The sequence below is a fragment of the Betta splendens genome, chromosome 2 (genome assembly GCF_900634795.4).
Source record: "Betta splendens chromosome 2, fBetSpl5.4, whole genome shotgun sequence".
NCBI lineage: Eukaryota > Metazoa > Chordata > Actinopteri > Anabantiformes > Osphronemidae > Betta > Betta splendens.
The window spans coordinates 16,992,916-17,013,528 of record NC_040882.2 but is presented as its reverse complement, the minus strand read 5'-3'; the positions used below and the strand labels follow the sequence as shown (position 1 = coordinate 17,013,528).

The 20,613-nt window shown below is 44.3% G+C and overlaps 1 protein-coding gene across 8 annotated transcripts in view; it reads left to right on the top strand.

Annotated features, from left to right (window-relative positions):
• The window catches only part of pde5ab (phosphodiesterase 5A, cGMP-specific, b), a 41,781-nt gene that overhangs the window by 7,660 nt on the left and 13,508 nt on the right, over positions 1-20,613 (top strand). For 5 of the 8 annotated variants that reach the window (XR_008693390.1, XM_029132430.3, XM_029132410.3 and 2 more), the window contains exons 1-8: positions 7,305-7,554; positions 10,208-10,742; positions 10,968-11,141; positions 14,551-14,640; positions 14,861-14,932; positions 15,167-15,256; positions 15,361-15,498; positions 20,320-20,387. Coding sequence is in view for 6 of the 8 variants with exons in the window: in XM_029132430.3 (XP_028988263.1) it covers positions 7,457-7,554; positions 10,208-10,742; positions 10,968-11,141; positions 14,551-14,640; positions 14,861-14,932; positions 15,167-15,256; positions 15,361-15,498; positions 20,320-20,387 (1,265 nt within the window). In the remaining 2 variants the exon portion in view is untranslated. Of the gene's footprint in view, positions 1-7,303; positions 7,555-10,207; positions 10,743-10,967; positions 11,142-14,550; positions 14,641-14,860; positions 14,933-15,166; positions 15,257-15,360; positions 15,499-20,319; positions 20,388-20,613 lie in introns of those variants that run through there. The other 3 variants (XM_029132438.3, XM_055504985.1, XR_008693393.1) reach the window with 2 other exon arrangements.

The following is a 20,613-nucleotide window of genomic DNA, read 5'->3' as shown; positions in this document are numbered from 1 at the left end:
ATCAGGAATGAAGGGAGGTCTAGTTAAGATGCTAAAACAGTATCCCAACTGCATTGACAGTCAATGGGCTCTGTATTCTGACTGCTTGTGATCATTGTCCTACTGCATCATCTTGCCACTTGAATCCTCTATGCAGATGATGTCACTTCTTTTGTTTGTTTATACGGTTCCACTTTTCGAAGTTCACGTGATTCTAAAACTTCTATTGTGGCAAATTTGTTTTCACCTTGCATCTTTCATGTTGCCAGTGGAGTCCTTGGATGTGTTTTGGGTCTTTTGTGACTTCCTGGATGAGCCAACATTGTGGTCTAACATCAGTCATGAGAGGTTGGCAACTACTTGGAAGATCACTGTCATTACAAATCCCCCTTTTCAAGGGGTGTCTCTCTTTGGGTCTGTGGAGGTCCAGAGTCTGGTAAAAACGTTGTAATCCTTGCACTGATTGATCTATTCATTAGATTTAATCAATGACATTAATTAACTGGGTGAAAAGGCAGCCCTCAAAATCCTCTCTTCTGCACATGGCATGCCTGGTATATACATGTACTGTATGGTCGACATGATATATGGGAGCAGAAAGCTCCCTTTTACAGACTATTCCAGCATCCATTGGATAAAAGGGAGCCAGATATGACAAGCACTAGAATTAAGTGGGTCACTGCATAGTGTGACATTATAATTGTTTTCTATTGTGGCTCCACAAAAACACAGCCACATCAATTATTCATTTATATATCATTTAAACTTCTGAACAAACCTATTTATTTACTGTGTCTTGTTTGAGCAGCTCAGGAAGTTACATTTTTCATGTAACATTGTTCATTCATGCCCTGCAGTTTAGCTTTCCCAAGCTGCAATGCAATGAACAAATACACACACAATATTCATTAATATATCTGTTCTACTGTGGGCTGGGGCAGAAAGTGTGGTATTTTGCTGCAACCCATTCGGTGGTGTTTTTACCACAGAATAAAGGCTTCAGGACAAATGGTGTCAGTCTTTTAAGCCTCTGTGACTTTGACTGAACCATATGCTATGGAAGGCATTCCAATGAGTTTTCAGAAAATTTCCTTTCATTTGAGCTCAAAGGGAAGGGCTTTCTGTCGCACTTGCTCCGCTCTTGTGATTTATCCCTGTTGTCTCTGCTCTGCACTGACACTGTGCAGAAGCGCGTCTGTGTTTTCTCAAACCTTGGCTGGATAGAGGGAGGCCATTAAACATAGCTCTGCTCGCAAACAGACTTGTTTTCAGCATCAGAGGTGATATTGAAAAGAAGGGCTTTATCTCTGTCTCTCACTCTACTATTTTGGCTGAAGCATGAAGAAATATGTATGTGGACTAAAGGTTTCATTGGCGGGAAAGGAAACCGCAGTAGGGGGTATGGGATTCTCAAGTCATCGGTTTAAACCTTGTATGGTTTTTCTTGAGCAACATTGGTACCCAAGCCGTGATGACAGAGTCTTGTTCAGGTATGTCTAATGGCCCAGTCAGGTTTTATTTTCGCCGTTCGTGTTTCAGACTTGTTTACAGAGTGGCTCCAGACGGAAAAGCCTGAGGCCAAAGTCCACTGACACACACACACACACACACACACACACACACACACACACACACACACACACACACACACACACACACACACACACACACACACACACAAAAATTAGCCCAAATATGCCCAGTCTTTCTTTTCTGTGTGTGTGTGTGTGTGTGTGTGTTTGTGTGTGTGTGTGTGTGTGTGTGTGTGAGAGAGAGAGAGAGATCGAGTCCGTGACTGCAGATTTGTGTGTGCATGTCTGTTTGCATCTCACCGTACCTTTAGGCATAAAACAGTGTTACATAATCCATGACTGTATGATATGTGTGAGTTCATTAATGTGTGTGTGTTATGAACAATGATATCCTAATAGAATCCAATCATCATTCTGGTGCTGAGATGTAGCATGTGTTACATCACTGTCACCCTTTTAATTAACGTAAAAACATTTCTCTGAATATTGTCATAGCTTGTTGCAATCAATCACTCAATAGGTAAACGTCAGTGTACTTGCTGAATGTGTCCTTCTATAGTTTTTATCATAATCACATCCTTTCTTTGGCCACGTTATGACTATTTCCAACCTACTGTAGCTTATTGAGCCTTACTGCTGACGTAAGGTTAGCATCAGCTCTGCCTTTCTGATGGATTCTCACCACTTTTCTTTGGAGGTTTTTGGTGACATCAGTGACTGTTATTATGAGGTTTTCTTCTTTCTTTCTTTCTTACACAGTGACAATACTTCTGTATCTAGTCTTTTTTCTGGACTGACCCATTATGTGTATTGGTCAAGTCCACCAGTAATTTCTTAATAGTTTAAATGTTCATGTTTGCTGTACCTTTTCCTGTTTTGCTGGTTACTCTGGGTGGTAATGGGTGGTTTGCTCCGATTTGTGTGATTAAATTCTTTAGTAATTTTCTATCATGTGTTTCTATTTATTTACAATGTACAAGTGTAAAACTTTCAGATATTTCTTGATGCACATTCCTATATGCATTTGATTAGTATGTTTTGTGTGTGTGTGGCTATGTGGCCCATAGTGAGGCTACCTGTGCTTTTTAAAACATTGGTTGGTTGTCTTACAGCAGTTCAAAGAGACAGGCTTGCAACAGTATCTTCAAAAGCTTCACTGAATGTTGTTTGATGATTGAATAACAGCATCAGCCATTGCTGTATCAACCTTTGTGAAGCTCCTAGTATTGAGGACACGTACTGTAATAGTTTTCTTTATTGCAACATCCTTGCTAAATAAATCCTCTAATGGTTTAACCTATCTGGAGTTCAAAACACAAGAAAACACAAGTGAACACATAAATTATGACCCAGAGGGTTTGTTCCAGTACACAAAGTCAAATTGTACTTACCCACCTCTTATTTTCCTCTGTACCTACTTCTTAATGAAGGATTTCCTCTGTAATAAAGATTGTCAAGTTAATTTTAGCATTTACCTACAATAGTGTTTTAGATAAGACAGCTGAGAGATTTACAGCTTGTCTGCCCATCTGACGACTCATGCTGCTCGATAAGCATGAGCTGTAATAAACTGGAACTATCTCTAAAATAACAGCTCTTGCAATTAGCTCTGTTCAAACAACATTCTTCAATCTTTCAGCGGTATGGAGTTAAAGGAAAATCTTACCAAGATGACTAAAAGTTGGAATGCTTATTGTGTGAAAATTAAATTTATTATTTATTATTATGAACATAGCAAGAATGTTATTTCCCCACATTCAATTCAGAACACATGAGGAGGCCAAAATCAAAAGGATGTAAATTAAACTTTGAATGAACTAAAAAGTGGCAAATAGATAAAGGTTTACCAAATGATTGATGCCTGTCTGAATTATTGTCAAATATAAAGTAACACAAAATACATAAACTAAAACCAAACCAGACTAGGTTTACAATGAGTGTGTGACCCAGTACTTCACATTGGGTCAGTCACATAATCTCTTTAAAGTCAAAGTCAGTCTGTATTTCAGCAAAAATCAAATAAATGCCCAAGAATTACCATGTTGACCGTGGTCCACTGAGAGCAACAAAGCGTTGGTCTGGGAGCAAGTTGTTTGCCTCAACCATGAGCTGTTTGTTCTAACTATGGCCATGATCATTACACAACCCCAGTTCTTATTTTTACCCAAACGGCATTCTTTCCATAACGCCTCACAAGATGGTTAGGTGCCTGATGTTAACAACTGTCCTGGTTTGATGCTTGTGCCTGAAGTATAAGTACAGTATATAACTGTATGATGTGTCAACATGGAGGACAAGTGCAATGTATTATTTTGCTGATTTGAGATGGACAATAAATAATTAATAATAAATAAATAATTAGCATTAGCCACATGTAAACCAATAGCCCTAGAGTACTGTATATGCTTGAAAGGTGTGGTTTTAAATACAAGACTGAAAATATGTCCAGTTTTAATTCCAGAAAATAACTATTGGGCTTCATATAGGCTTCACACAGACTTGTACCACTGTACAATGTAGTTTCATGCCAATAGATTAATATTTATTTTGAACAAACACTCTCTCATGTAATGTACACTCACTGACCAACCGATCTCACGGGAAAGAGCATTTCAAACATGTCAGCTCTGATCTGAGCACAGAGAAGCACAGTGTGTTATGCAGGATGTTCATTTAGATGCCACTTTTTGCTGCTTGCTGGCACAGTTTCTCTTGCAGAACAAGTGTATTCCCTGCTTAGAAGTGACAGCATTGTTAAACTAGGTCTGCCTTTGAATCCAGAGCCCTGGATTACCAAGGAGAGACGGCTCCTGCTTATGCGCAGGCCTTCAGTACATACCTGAGAAGGGGCATCAAAGGCGCCAAGCTACTTATCACTGCCAAACCCCTCCACCCAAAACTACCTGAACGACTACTGCCCCCCCATTATTATGAAGTGCTTTGAGCAACTGGTGAGCTGAAGTTCATCAACTAGCAGGACTCAGCATTAAACACAGTTTTACCTTTGGTATAATCTGGGAATCAACACCTCCCTCTGCAACTGGTCTGACAGCAGACCTCAGCCTGTCAGGTCAGGCCACACCCACTCCACCGGCATCCACTGTATAAAAGTGTACCATAGGGCTGTGTACTCAGTCCAGTCCCACTTGCAAACCTGTGCATGGTTACAACACCATTGTTCAGCGCCTGACTGTGTGATACATTGACAATAACTTGCTCCTCAACTCCACCAAAACTAAGGAGCTTATTGTGGGCCTCAGAATGGAAGACAGAGTCACGCATGACCCCTATCCACATCATCAGGATGGCACATGATACCAAATTCAAGCTCCTGTGGACCCAGCGCCCCCAAGGACTCCTTTCACCCTTCACATGGACTCTTTAGCCTCCTGCCCTTTAGGAGGCACTTTATAAGCTTCTGCACTAGGACCACCAGACTCAGAACCACAAGTGTTACCTTACTAAACTCAAACCCCTCCTCATCTCTCCTGCACATGTAAATTTTAACTGTAGCCATCACTTTACTGGACCAGGTCACTGATTAATTTACTCATTAATAAGTATTAGCTGGTAGCTTTATACAATGCAACTAACCATGCACGATCATCAGTAAATCTGTACATTATTTTGTATTCCTCCCATCTGTATAATAAGGTCCATGGTACTTCCATTGTATATTACTGTAGTTTCCTAGTAGTTCATATGTACTATACACTATGTCAATAATAATCTTGTGCTTACTGTATTGTATATTTGTACTGTATATTCTGCACTTACAAATTGCTTATTGCCATTCTGGTTAGATGCCAACCTAATTTTATTGCCCTGTATTTATCCATGTGTAATGATAATAAAGTTTAATCTAATCTAATCGTTGTCCTACTGTATGTGGTCATTGTCTAGTCAACAGCAGTGGAGCACAGCTACAGTGCCACGTGAAAACCTAAGTGGTACAGACAAGATGATAAAAAGAATTTAGGGTGTCAAAGAGCCCGAGGTGACTGACTTGTCTGCTTCCATTTGTCAAAACCTTGCACCTATTTCAATGAATGTATAGTACAATCTTAAGAAAGAGAAGGACCGCTCACAGAATGTAATGCTATAGAATAAGCATCTATTTATATGGCCCCCATAGGGTGGTGGAAGGCTTGAAGGGGGTTGGGATGCTGCAGCTAGCTTCCCCAGGGGACCACCAGCCACCATCTGCTGGTAAGGTGACACCACAAGAAAGACCAAGTGTCCAGCTTGGAGGACACTGGAGACCAGTGCAGCACAGAAACTGAGAGCCATTAGACTTCATCAATAAAATCCCATGCTTCTCCGGTTATTTGATTTAGAAATAACCGGAGAAGAATTTAGCTAGAGTTTACTGTAAGTTGTTTATTTGGAATTAAAAGCGTAATTACAGTATACAGCCTAAACAGGTTCAAAACAAATGCATACAGAAGCTTTTTGAGTTGTATATGTGACCATTCTGCCCTCATAAAAGAAATTCCATCTTCTCCAAATTCCCTCTACTTCCAGGGTTCACTATTTAAAACTGATAGCCTTGACAAGGTGCAGTAATATTTAAACTATTTTAACTGCTGAGTATGCGTTCTCCAAATATTTGTATAAAAACCTGATATTGAATTTGGCTCTTTTCATAAATACTTGCTTAAGTTTGCTCTGCTACTTATTGGAATGTGAGAAAAATTACCTGCATATTTCAGAGAAGGCCCTAGCTAAAATGCTAAAGCCAAAAATGGATATTAGTTACTATAAATCAGCACTTTATAAACTAAACATCACAACATAAATAATGCCAAACCTCTGTTTATTAGAGAAGATAAATTATGAATGTGCATTGTGGTGTAAACGCTGAAATAAATGGGTGAACAGTATTGTGCTGCTGGATGCAAAGCAAGGCTAAGAAACATGAAATACCTAGAAAAACAAGCTAATAACAATAACTTGCTTTAGAGTTTAGCGCTAGCAGCTCAATATGACAGAATCTTCCTCGTTAAAGGTGCTAATGCCTACTTTACTTCTCACTGAATGCAGCTGCTGTCGGGTGATTTAATTTGAAGTTATCGTTAAAGTTGCAGTTTACTTAAATAGTTCTTTACTAAAAACATAAATATCTCATGTTCATACCTGCAAGTGCTGAAGATGCTCATTTTACCATATAAAGCTAAAGGTGATTTGATTGGCTTCCCTCCGCTAACTCCAAGCTAATGCTGTTTGACTATGACGTCACCTTTATCTGCCTGGCTGATGTTTTCATGGCCTTCAGGAAAGAGCACGAGGGGTGAGAACTGATAAAAGTGTTGTGTTTTTTCTACAGTAGTTTGAATCTTGGGAAAAAAAAAGTTTTCTTCAAATGTGCAGTTCTCCGAGTTTGCGTATTCTAACGTGCCGTTGCACCAAAGATGACTGCACTTGAAGACCCTTTTCTTGGACGTGGCAGCACATACGCACGTAAACTAGAAATAATAACCCATGACTCACATACAATGAGACGGATAGTTGAAATGATTTAAATTTTTTCTTTATAGGTCAATTACAAAACATCGTCTCCTAATTTAATAACTTTTCAGTCCTGTATAACATTTCACGTTCATATGTGCAGCCTACATTCTACGTGTTTGAAGCGGCTTTCATTGAAACAGTGCCGCACTCTCTCTCTCTCTCTCTCTCTCTCTCTGTCGCTCGCTCGCTCGCTCCCTCTCTCTCCAACAGTCGCTCCACCAACTAGGAAGTGCACATTCACCGCTTTTTATGATCCGAGCGCACCGACCGGCCGGCGAACACCCCTCACTCTCGACCCCCCCCCCCCCTTCTCTCTCTCTCGGGTTCTCTCTCGGAGCCCCTCGCTCTTCCTTGCATCCTCAGCCGGCTCTTCCGCGTATAGATGTAGACGCTAAACGCGGCTCAAAGTGGGAGACTGCTGTCGCCTTTGCGCCATGGAGGACTGCTGTTCCCCAGAAAGCGAGAGGATGGAAGCGTGGCTGGACGACCACTTGGAGTTCACCCACTCCTACTTTATCAGGAAGGCGTCAAGGTAAAAGAGGACGGATGCTCAGCGCGGACTGACTTTGTTTACCTCACTGATTGTGCTCGTGCGCAGCCCGAAAGCGTGTGCTCGTTTAGTCTCCGATAGATCAAACACAAACAAACTGCGCACAGCCCGGCAGATAACCGCTAAGTTTAGTTCCCTGTTATTTTAGGCTGTTGTTAGGTGTTAAAGTCAGGACGTCGATGGGGGGGTAGGGGTTCGTGGTTCTGTCGGGTCCACCGTGACCCGGACGCTCAGGTGCGGTACCTGCGCTGATGCGGCAGCGCACTGCTGCCGTTTGCGCCATCTGGCTGCTCGCGGTTCAGCTTTATTTCATTTCACCTTCCACTTGACAATCAGTTACAGCTCGGAGGCTTGCACGGAGCCCTTTAATCATTAACTTTTATTGCTGTTTAATTCCTAGCATGTCCTATTGAATGGGTCCATGGCGATAATTATACAAGCCTTTCACATAGGTGACTGTGCCATAAATGAAATGACTTTTTCCCCCCAGTTGCAGCCTCGTTTTGGACTTTAAAAAGCAAGAAAAAAAGTGCTGCTGATTTCAAATCCTCCTTTTTCAGCCTTATCTCGTAACGGATATAGCTTTTTGCCGTATCTGTGCATTTCATCACCCTGGCAGCGCTTCATCGGGACGCTCAAGTTCTGTGTGTTTCAGTGACAAACCCCTTCAGATCCATTTACGCACTATAAACCGCCACAGCGACTTCAATTACTTTTCTTTTCGTCCAACAACCACAGAACGCCCTCTCCCTCTCTGACCCTTCAAATATTTTCCACTAAAAACATCGCTTTGTCCCCTTTGCTGTTTTCGACCACATTACAAGCAAAAAAAAAAAAAAAAGTTGATCGGCCCCAGGCGAGCGCCCTGCACACGTCAGCCATTCTGGCGTTCTGGTTGGGAGGCATTTCTTAGAGAGGTTATTGATTCACCCCCCCCCTCATGGATTGCCTACATTAGGGTCAGCTCTGTGGGGAGCTCAGTGGAAGATGGAGTACGAGGGCTCGACCTGACTGCCTCTGATACGCTGCCGTCAGATAACCGTCCGTTCTCAGTGGCTTTCCAGGTTTTCTTTGTTCGGCCCCGACCCCAAAATACCACGGTTACTTTCATGGCCACCCCCTTTTACCATGTGCTACAGGTTTGGGCCGTGCTCAGGTGGAACCTAGAGATTCTAGATGATTCTTCATCATCACATCCACACATTAGAATTGTTTTAGTAAATATTTCCATATGACCATGGAATATTTCCTTATTTCCATATGAACAGTTTATGCTTTCTTATATTTCACCTCCGGCAGCAAATTTGTTTTCAGATTTTTGCATAAATTTGAGTAAACAAATTTACTGTATGAGCAGCTTCTCACTGTTTACATACTGTATATGTATTTGACCTGAAGTGTAGTATGAGCTCTCAGGTCAAGCAGATCTAGAATGAAGTCTCGAAGAAGCCACACAGCCGAACCAAGCGTAGCTGCTTTAAAATACCGCTGTCTTTAATGGCTTTGTTATAGAGTCTGTGAAGGACACTATGTGTGAATTACATCTGGCAAATTCCTTGTAATTATCTTGTCCAGGAAGTGAAGTGCGGAAACCCTTTCTAGGGTTAAAGTCCATTTAAAGGAATTGGAGTTAGCATTTTCATAGCAGAGATTGGGCCCCAGAAAGATTACGCTTTTTAAGGGGTAGGGCTACAGCTCTGGTAAACCTATATCTTGATACCTTCATTGAAAATGTATGTAGAAAAAAACAATGTTCCTGATACTCTAAAATGCTTTCTGAAGTTCAAATGTGCCTTATGCAACATTTGAAAGAATGTACAGGTTCAAAAGCTTAGGGCCCTTGTGAGTCCTTTATAAAAAGGGTGTGTATGTGAAACCGATCTGACTGTATATGCTCTGGATCCTCCTCCATCATCACATAATGTTCATACATTGCTCCTGTTAAGCTAGTGTAGGTACATAAACTCTAATGACTGATCAAAATGAACTGCCTCTATTAAAGGTCAGCTGATGATGAGCGTCTGGAGAAACCAAGCGTGTGTCGGTCACTGTTGGAACATTGTCTCAGATGTGAAATATGGACGTCGTTTATCGCATAGGATGGAAAACGAATGATGTTTTGAACTGTTTGCAATTAGGAGGCAAGTGGTGCTTCAACTGTTGTTTTTAGTTCTAGACATGATTAGATATCAGAGTTTCACTTGTGTGGTAGTAATTCATGCCCTGCTCTCTTTACCGTCCCTTCCGCCCACATCCGACCTCATCCAAATTTGGCCCTTTTCTCATGTTTTGCCTTTTACAGGGAAGATTACAGCATAGTGTAAACTATCCAGGCAAACTCCCATGGACGGGTGTCTATTTTTGCTGTGGTACTCGGAAAAATAGGAATTTGTGTCCTGGTGGGATGTCAGGGGTGGATTAATCATTTTACCTGCTGGACAGCGTGGTCTGTTCCCTCAGCCATTCAGTAAATGCTCTTGTCAGGAATAAACGGTCTGCATATGTCGAGGTAAGCGGTGCCTCCAGTGACAAATCTATGGGTGTTTCCGGTGGCATTACCAATTCCAGCACTGCATCAGTGTCCCCTGACCTGCATGGTCTTAGAGGCTGATCGGTCTCCTCTCTGTTGCTACAGGGAGATGGTGAATGCCTGGTTTGCTGAGCGTGTCCACACCATCCAGCCTTCATCCTCTAAAGACAACCCCCAACAGCATCGGGCCCACCAGTCCTCCACAGACGCCGGCCTCACCCCTGCCTCCACCATCTACCCCCCCACGCTAACCCTTCTGGACAATCGCTCCCCTTCCCCGGCCTCGGTGTCCAGCCCGGCCCCCGGCACCCCGACCCGCAAAATCTCGGCGTCCGAGTTCGACCGCCCGCTCAGACCCATAGTGGTGAAAGACTCTGAGGGTTCGTTGACGTTTCTGAGCGACGCCGACCGCGAAACTGTCCCATTCCGAGGCTCAGTGATGGGCGAGGGGGGTGTTGGCGGCAGTGGTGGCGGAGGCGGATGCACGGGGACGGGTACCGGCAGCGGGGGGGACCGCTGCGCCAGGCTGCTGGAGCTGGTGAAGGACGTGTCGAGTCATCTGGATGTGACGGCCCTCTGCCATAAGATCTTCCTACACATCAACGAGCTGATTGCTGCGGACCGCTACTCACTGTTTCTGGTACGTATGCAGGGAAAGGACCTCTGTTCTGTTATGGATAGAACCCTTTACTGAGTTATATGGGTGTTTACAGCTTGAGCCAGAAAATATAGACAAACTCTAACTCAAAACTAGTTATAGAGCATGAGCTCTATCCTCAACCCGTGATGGTGTTAAGGTTTGCTCTTATGTTTTCAATCAGTCATGTGATCACGTAACATTATATTTGGCTGTGTGCGGTCCCAGGTGGGCGAGGACAGCTCCAACAGGAAGTTCTTGGTGAGCCGGCTGTTTGATGTGGCTGAGGGATCCACCCTGGAGGAATCCTCCAGTAGCTGCATCCGGCTCGAGTGGAACAAGGGCATCGTGGGACATGTGGCCGCGACGGGCCAGCCACTCAACATCAAGAATGCTTACGAGGTGAGGGCTTGTTTTGTGAACGGGGACGCTGCTGAAGCCCGGAGGGAGTCGCTGTGCGTTGGAGCAGGCCGGTGTTTGCTTTGGGGTATGTTTGGTGGTTCTTGCTGACAGAACAGACTTGAGGGGGGTAGAAGGCGTAAAAGTAGGTCGAAGTGCTTCTCTGGAGATTTCGTCTTCACACAAATGGCTTAATGGTTTCTGAACTACTGAGATTTAATCCACGTATGACATGTTCACAGTGTAGCACAAAGCTTAAACCCTGTCTTTTTTGGTTTGTGTGGTTTTACACAGACTGACGCAGATCATTACCATGTGTTCCAACACCCAGCGTGACAAGCAATAAACACATTTTTGTTGGACCAACAGTGCTTTGATGAGCGTTTGTCCTTCTTTTGGATTTGTGAATCCTCTGGCTTTGTTGAAGTGTAGAACACATTTATTAGAGTTCAGGATGGAGATAAAATTGATTAAGCTGGTTAAGGGTTATATTTTCAAAGCCTTTTTCATTGATTTGCCTTGGAGTTTGTCTTCATTTGACTTCTTAGACATTAAATTTGACTTTGACATAACTGTCGCTAGGTGTGTTCTGGTTTCAGTCTAGTGCAGCCTGGTTTGTCAAAGGGAGGTTTTGGACTGGGCCTCGTCTGGTGAATGGGGTCTGATTTTCTGAACTAATTTATTCATCTACTTTATTTATTCATCTACTTTATTTATTCATCTACTTTATCTGCCTAATATCTATTTTACTTCATCTCACCTAGTGAACAGACAGTGCTGGGCCAGTACAGGCGTGTAATGAGGATATAAAATGTTTTACTACTTTTTAAAACAGATGTCTTAAGGCAAAAAAGGAAGAACTGGATGAAAAAGTTGAGATTTTAAACTTCATGGAAGTAAGTCCTTCAGACAAAAGTAACCCGTCTGATTCACTGCAGAAAAGGTAGAACTGTGAACTTTTACTGACCAAAGTCTTCACACTGAGAAATTATAGTCTTACTTTCATCATGCACATGTTTCACCAGACCTGCCTGTGTTCACAATCTAGAGCTCACGCAACAAAAGCCTCGGTCTACGAGACTTTATCCTGTGTTCTGGATAAAAACCTACTGTAGGTTTCAACTAAAATTCCTAGAGGCTGAACATATTTCTGACACTGTTGAGGGCTTCAGTTCACTTTAATGAAAACATGCTAATACACACACACAAAGGTCTGGCACATGTGTGTACTGTTAGATCGGTAGCCAAACATTTGTCGCTAGTTATTTGTATGTTTATTTCTACTGACCTTTGTTTGATGAAGAGCCTGAGAGGAACCTGTTAAACCCAAGTACTGTAGCATTGTCACAGAGATAAAAGCGTTTGTGTGTGATGAAGTGCATGGAGCCAGTCATTGCACATTAGGCTCACCTGTGTGTGCACACTGCAGACTGTGCATGTGGAGAATCTGATACTGCTTCCAGGAAGTCCATCAGCGTCATCCGAGGGTCTCCCCAGCTTTCTGATTGGTCCTTTAACTTCTCATTAGTCTGCTCAGGATTACATTGATTTCAGCAGCGCAGTGATGAACGACCCTCGTGTCTGTTCGCATTAGTACAGGCCTCTGTGGACCGAGTGTTTGGCAGCTGCCTGGGCCAAACCAATCAGCAGAGAGGCTGAGGGATCGTGTTCTCGATGGTGCCGTCACTGCGTTGCATGCAGATCGCAGTCATTAAAAGCAAAACCCTGTCAGACGTATCCGTCATCCATTGACCATTTGTTTTTAGTTCAGTGGTTCCAGATTCAGTTTTCTTGGAATTGGTCAGATGAGAGTGTGTGTGTGTGTGTGTGTACCATTGGTGGGTAGGGAGTTTTCTGCTCTGGAGTGAGGTTTGCTGCAATGAAAGGATGTTGTGGCTTGTGTCGGGTTGACTCGTGGTGGGATGAGTGATGGTTCCACGACGTCCTCTGAAATGGATCAGTAGGGGGTTTTTCAAAGGAGGCCAGTTTAATAGCGGTCATGCCATGACCCCCTCTCACATTCACAGCGCAGACCACATTGTACAGGCTCCTTCGCCGTGGTTTGTTGATAATTATGACTCCGAGTGAATCAAATTGAACTCCCTATGGAAAACTATTAGACAGCCCTGTGATAAACCTCACACTGCAGCAATGGCTGTGATAAAACCCCCAGCATGTCATTAAAATTCCAAACGCCTCCCAACTGTATTTACTGTAGGAATATATCTGAAACACTTCAACATTTCAGGCTCTGCCAAATATCCGGGAACACGCTCAGAATATCTCTAAAATGACATCAGTGTCACATGCTTGTGTACTGTAGGTTTGACAACGACCAGAACCTTTGTGTGTCTCATGTTCAGAAAGCAAGTATTTGGTTATAGGATGAGGTCAGTAGGAAGTACGTTGTGTCAGTGTGGAGTGGATGTTGTTTTGGAAATTACTGTTCTCCTAGGGAGCTGGCACCACTAGCATGAGCCAGGACTGGGTCCTGTCTGCCACGACTGGTTCTGGTCCACTTCAACGTGCTTTCATGCATTGGACTTATGTGTCCGGCACGTGCCACAAATGCTGGATCTGATCGTGCTTGGAATCTTGTGGTCCTCAATTCATTTCTGAACCACATGTCAAGATAAGATCCACATGGAGTCCAGACCAGTGGACCGTCCTCTATGCTGCACCCCTCACTGGTCTGCAGTGACCAGTCCAGACCCTGAACACACCACAAGAGCTGCAGCCGTGAGGACGTTCACTCTTTGACTCAATACGTGATGAGGTGATGTTATTCCCATGGCTGGTTAGGCCATGGAGAAGCAGACTGGTTCTCAGAAGGTTGAACCAGTTCACAGGCCTTTTGGGTAAAAGAAGAATTTCTGCTAACATAAACATGAGTCATTATTCTTACCGTGTGACACCTGTTTGCTTGAAGAGTCCTTTTAAATCAAGCAGCGTTCCACTTGTAGCCGTCGATGCAGTCCTCCTGATTCCAGAGCATAATGTCCGTGGACAGAGTGTTTCAAAGGTCAGCAGGTGGGAGTGAGAGTCGCCGGGAAAGAGTCCAAACGAAACATCTCCTCACCCACCTGTCCTCTCCCCCAGCCTTCAGAAGCCACTTTCCACACTCAAACGCAACACTCACGCGCCGAAGGAAAGAAGTTTGCCTCGTCACGGTTTGACCGTGGAGCTGAGGACGCTGTGAGTGTGGGCGGTTCAGGTGGTTGTTCACATTCACGGGGGTTTGAATGCAGATCAGTCCTGCTGCGTGTGGCTTGAATGTTCAAATGGCCTCTGTAAGCGAGGGTCTAAGCGCAATCGTTAAAGGCCCTTAAATAACCGACGGGCTGCTGTTATGAACAGACGAAGCTGGTTTACATGTGGGAGTGAGTCGTGTTTACGCCCTTTGCCTCTTCAGGACCCGAGGTTCAACGCCGAGGTCGACCTGATCACAGGTTACAAAACCCAGAGCATCCTCTGTCTGCCTATCAAGAACCACAGAGATGAGGTGACACACACACACACACACACACACACACACACACACACACACACACACACACTGAGGCATGATTTATTATCATTTACAGTTCAAAACAGTATCGGTTATGTACGATGACCTTCCATCAAGAAACATTGTCAAGCTTAAGCACAGGAGGCTCCATAGAACAAAGCCCTCCTCATCATCATGGAGGCCTGTTCTTTATGCTCCCTTTCATCATTTGCAGGTGGTGGGGGTGGCTCAGGCTATCAATAAAAAATGCGGGGAGGACGGTGCCTTCACGGAGCAGGATGAAAAGGTAAGCAAAGTTCACAGTCCCACTTGAAGGAAGTTTCTCTAATGTTTATAGACATCAGAGACGTAGATACAGATCGTGTAGCAGCACCTTGTGTCAAACTGCAGCTCATCAAACTGTCTTTTTCTACTTTGTTTATGTCCTTGTTTCCCCAACACAACTTTCTCTACTTTCCTGATTTATCTTTGTTTTTCAAGCAACAGCCCAGTCTTTAATCCCGTCTTCCCTCTCCAACAGGACTTCTCTGCCTATTTGGCCTTTTCGGGCATCGTCCTGCACAACGCTCAGCTGTACGAGACGTCACAGCTGGAAAACCGACGCAACCAGGTGGGCGCGAGCGTGCCTGTGTGAGGCTTTGTGAGCTAAAACCACAGCCTTGTTTGATTGTTCTGTCTGTGTGTGTGTGTGTGTGCCTGTGCTCACACACTCAGGTGCTGTTGGACCTGGCGAGCCTGATCTTCGAGGAGCAGCAGTGTCTGGAGGTTTTGCTGAGGAAGATCGCGGGCACCATCCTGTCCTTCATGCAGGCTCAGGCTTGTACCGTCTTCATTGCGGACGAGGATTCAATGGTGGGCGCACACAGCACAGCCTGTACTCAGTGCTCATACTTGCTCAGTGCATCGGATCAGTCTTCTATAGAACGTCAGGGGCGTATTTACCATGTCATGTGACAGCAGTAATCCGCAGCACAGGACGCTTTTGAGCCAAACTAGTGTATTAGGTGAATTGGAACACACGGTGCATTCAAGCAGTTTTCAATGACTCCCAACTTTCTTCCATTTCCAAATGTATTACCACAAAATTGCCTTTGAGTTCATGAGTTTCGCTTCTGCACATGATGGATGACAGGCTCCAGTGCTCCGGGTCAGCGGTTACATAAGGCCTTTAAATGGCTGTCACAGGAATAAATTGCGGAGGTTATTTCTGGCCGACATCTTATAATAGCCTCTTACATTGATCTGATGTACTTTGTTTGATTAACCTTTATAAAATGACCACGCAATCACAGCATGAGCTGCTCTAGTTGAAATGCTGCGAGTCGATCCTGATAAATGGCTTGATTTAGAAATGTAAAGCTGGAGGTAAACGACAGCACAACAGTGTAGTCAGTCCACGGATCTCAGTGCAGTCGTCTCGTTTTTTACGTACATGCAAACGAAGGCGTTCAGAGACACAAGGTCAGTGATGTCTTTGATTTGGCTACACAAATAAACACATGGATCACTCACTATATGCACATAAACACATCCTGAAGCCTGCTTTGGGCCTTTCCTGTGTTTATGCCGTAACCACAGCGACTCTGCGTCGGGCTCCGAGCACTGGCTCAGCCAGGACCCATAATGCAGCCAGCGATCACCTTTGCTGCTCTTTCAGTCAGAATGAATAAATATAGACAGAGGAGCCACTTAATAACAAGTAGGGATGGTGCCACATCCTTTCAGTGCCGCATTGGAGGCTTTGTTCGGATGAATGCTGCTGGATGCGGCTGGATGACTGAGTAAAATTTCACATTATGGAAAAAAATAGGGTTTATTTTTAATACAATACCTGTTTAGACAAATGCATTTTAAAAATGAACTTTTCAATACACATTTTTTTTTGTTTAGTAAATCCAAACATTTATGAAAGAAAACAAAAGAAATTCTACAAAGCATGTTACACTTTCTCTGTCTCGCGGCCTCTTCCACTTTACTGCCTCACACGTACACACACACACACTGACTCAACACAGAGTTTCTCTGTGGGCACTGCCATTTGTTTTGGCTTGTTCTCCTCGGGGGCATCCAGTGGAGAAAAACACGCCCTGACATACTTCTCACTCACTCTCAGAGAAAACAAGCACATGGGAAAAGGAAGCAAATTAACTGTCATCCACTGAGTGAGATTGATGGAGGAGAGTTCCCACATCACGATAAGTGCCAGGCTCCTAAAAACCCATCTATGGCTGCAGGCAGCATCGGTTCATGGCTTTAATGGTTGTTTCAAATATTAACACACGTCAAATAAATAGTGTACTATAACGTAGTGAGGAAGGAGCCCTGAAAGCATTGGGTCAGTCAAAGAACTATCTCTGTCTGATGGTCATTTGGAGATGACTGGTCCAAACTTAAAAAGAAGACTGTTACTGTAAATGAGATACTTTGTTGCTTTGTGCAACAGTTTGTGAATCAGAGGCAGGGAAGGTCACAGACCCTCGTTCCCTCTGTCTGCCTCTGCTGTAGCTGAGCTCACACTAACAGCGGGGCTTTGAAAGGAGGCTGGTGATTCTGGGTGATTTTAAGAGGAGAAAATGACAGAGCTCACAGACGTCTAATGGGACTCTCTCTTCAGAAACTGGGGTCACCCCGGTTCTTCTCTGGCTGGAAAAGATACTCCAAGGCTCCTCAGACTTTGCCTTATGAAACTTCAGGGATTGGCTTTTTCAGAGTGTTCAGGTGATGTGAGCTTAGAAGCCTTTCCTCGCCTCCAGACCTTCCTTAGTTGCGTTGCTGTAGTGGGCGCAAACAACACACCTGGATGACTGGATGTAGCATTGGAGAAAAAGAGTGTGTCGGGAAATGCACATGTCATTTGGAGTGTGGCATTATTACCAGCAGGTATTTTGAGAGTTTACGTAATTATTCATAATTCGTTTGTTGAGCTCAGTCTCAAAGAATCCCACCACGTGTAGACAAGGTCTTGACTGTTCGTCTACGCTCCAGCAGATTTAAAAATAGTATCGCTACAGCAGCAGATGTCATTTTATGCTGCCTGCGAAACAAAGTCAGTGAAACAACGCAGTAATTAACACAGGAATATTCGTCCAGGCAAAGATTCAGGAAGAGAAGCAGGACAAGAATTATTAGCAAGAGCACAATGTGAATATTATTTAAAATATATGTGGTTTCCAGACGAGCCTTTGCAAACACTGTCAGTAAATGTTATGGTATCTAGTGGGGATGTGATATGGAACATGCTGCTGCTTTGCTGGTTTATCTTTCTTATCAGTCTTTCTGGTGAAGACGCAGACATGCAGGATGAGGCGGTGACTCGGTTCAGGTGGTTGTTCAATTGCTTACACAAAGTATCGGCTACGCGGCCAACTCGCCGTTCAATATTTGTCCTAAGCTCCGGGTTAACTGGATGTGGGCTCTCATGCTCTTGAAGTGGTCTGCATTACGTTACAAAACATTGGTGTTTGAGTTTCCCTGGTATTTATTATAGCAGAGTGAACCCGGCTGAGCTGGAGGCTCTACTTTTAACCACGGTCCCAGCAATGAAAGCCGCATTTATAAGTTCCAGGGCAGTGTTTAAAACAGATTTAATAAAGAAGCAGCCTGCAGTGGCGTCCAGCCATGCCAATAATGTACGCTTTATGTGCTCGCGCTTCAGCTGGATCACAGAGGTCTGTGTGAACTAAATGAAAATGACGTTCTGCAGACATGATTCCCCTGAGCTCCCGACTCTCACTGATTCCCACCAACATTAGGTTTATATTTGATTTCTGGCAAACATCTCTAACTTCCTGTCTGGAGTCATCTAAAGCTCTGAGCACATCTCTTCATAAGTGGACAAACGTGCACATGCATGAGCATTTATGTACGTTTGTACACTTTACACGGAACGTTGCTGAGCCTCAAACAAGTTGACTGTATTTCGTATTAATCTCTCAATTTCCCTTAACCAATAGCAGCTGTTCTCACATGTTCTGTAGGTTATGCCGTCATCACATCGCCTCCATGTTCCTCTTCAACCCTCAAAATGCTTGATTTTGAGCTGTAATGCAATTCATGCACAAGCCTGTGTGTGTGTGTGTGTGTGTGTGTGTGTGTGTGTGTGTGTGTGTGTCCCTCTGGTGACCTCAGGTCTGTCTCCCTTTCTATCATACCCCCTCCCTTCCTCTCTCTTCCTTCTCCTTCCCTACTAAACATTTACTCTGAGATTAGTGCGTTTTACTGGTCTTATCTGCCAGACAGGCCTCTGTATACAGGTGTCAGCATTGGGTGTCTGCGGAGTCTCAAGCAGGACCCTCGGGTCCGTGAATCTGAACACAGCCTTTCCTCTAGGAAAGGCGCTTTCCTGTATTAACTCTCGTAAATGACAGTGCCGCTCCTCAGCACTGACTGTATTAACAATAACACAGGAATGTGTTGAACGCTGTCCTGCACCAAGTCTCACAGCAGCTGCTTGTCTGTGCTTTGCTGCTTTATATTTGCTTGCGCGTCTGTGTGGCTGAGGCCTGGCGTAGATGTGTGTGTTATATGATATATGATGGGCTTTGACACCTGGCTCACCACCGGGAGTGTGTTCTGTGCCGCTCAACTCTCCACACTGGAAATAAATCTGAAATTGGTGCCAGCTCCCTTGAAACATACGCATGTGTGCGCGCGTGCATATTGTTAAACCAACTTAACCCTCGCGTGTTAACATCTAAACACTGTAGGTGCAGTAAGTGTTTAGCATCCAAATGTTTGTACAAGTGTGCGACCGTTTAAACACTCACGGTTACGTTTCCTGGTCGGGACGCTTAAATCTCTTTTTTTGTTTTCTTTCTCCAGTACAACACATAAATCTGACAGCGTGTTGCACTCGTACACAACCGAAGATGAACGTTTCTGCTGAGGGCACATCACAACCTACTGAACCGTTTTGTTGTCCTTCTCTTGAGGACAAGACAAGATCGATTCACTTCGATATTCCAGAGCCGCAGGCGGGAAAAAAATCTGTTATCCCGTGTCATCCAGTTGTAAACGCTCCCTCTTGAGACCCTAATAAATGTCATAACACAGAGGGGTCCGCTTTCTATTTAAAACCGCTTTATTGCCCCCACCCGGATCAGAGGGAACCCATGAAGAGCGTGTGTGTGTGTGGAGGCGTAGTGGAGCCAATGTTTCCAAAACCAAGGAGGCTATCTCCTAACATCCTGTTCCCACCTCTTAAAAATGGAAAAAGGACCTTTTGCGAGGGGCTGTGGGAGCAGGTTGGGAGAAAACAAGTCCCTATAAGGGGGAGAGAGCCCAAAGGAGCGTTGGAATGCAGAAATAAACTCAGCTTTTGGCAGCGCTGGGTAGGTAGTCGATCAACGTCTCTGTTTTCATGCGGGGAGATGTTTCGGGCCGTGAGCGCAGTGCCACCACTTGAAGCGTTTGGACATCGGGTTCGCTTGTAATGACTTAATTGAAGGAAGTGAGGAGGTTGGCGTGGAGAGGAAAGAGCCTTCACGCTCGACCTGCAGCCGGGCATGAAGGCCGGACGGAGCCGGACAGCACCAGCAACGTAGTGTGTGTGTGTGTGTGTGTGTTCATGTTTCTAATGATGATTGCTAAGCACATCGCTCCCTTCAGGTCCCGTCCACATCCCTCGGTCTGCGGTTGCTCACAAAATAAACGCCGCTTTCTTCTTCTGTGCAGAACTCCTTCTCCAGTGTCTTTCACATGGAATATGAGGAGCTCTCTGAAGTCACCGATGCCCCCAAGAGGTAAGCTGATCGCTGAAGCCCGTTATTAAATTAAAATTCCTGCAAGTTGACCTTAAGGTATATTCCGGCTGTTTCCAGCGGTTATTAGTGCCGATGTTTCCTTTAATTGGAAGCAGCCCTTCGCGTGTCCTTCAGAGGCCCATAGATGACGTGTGCGTAACGCGAATTCACTTCACATCGCACAGAAGGACAAACAGTGCTCATTCAGTCACTTTGAATTGAATGA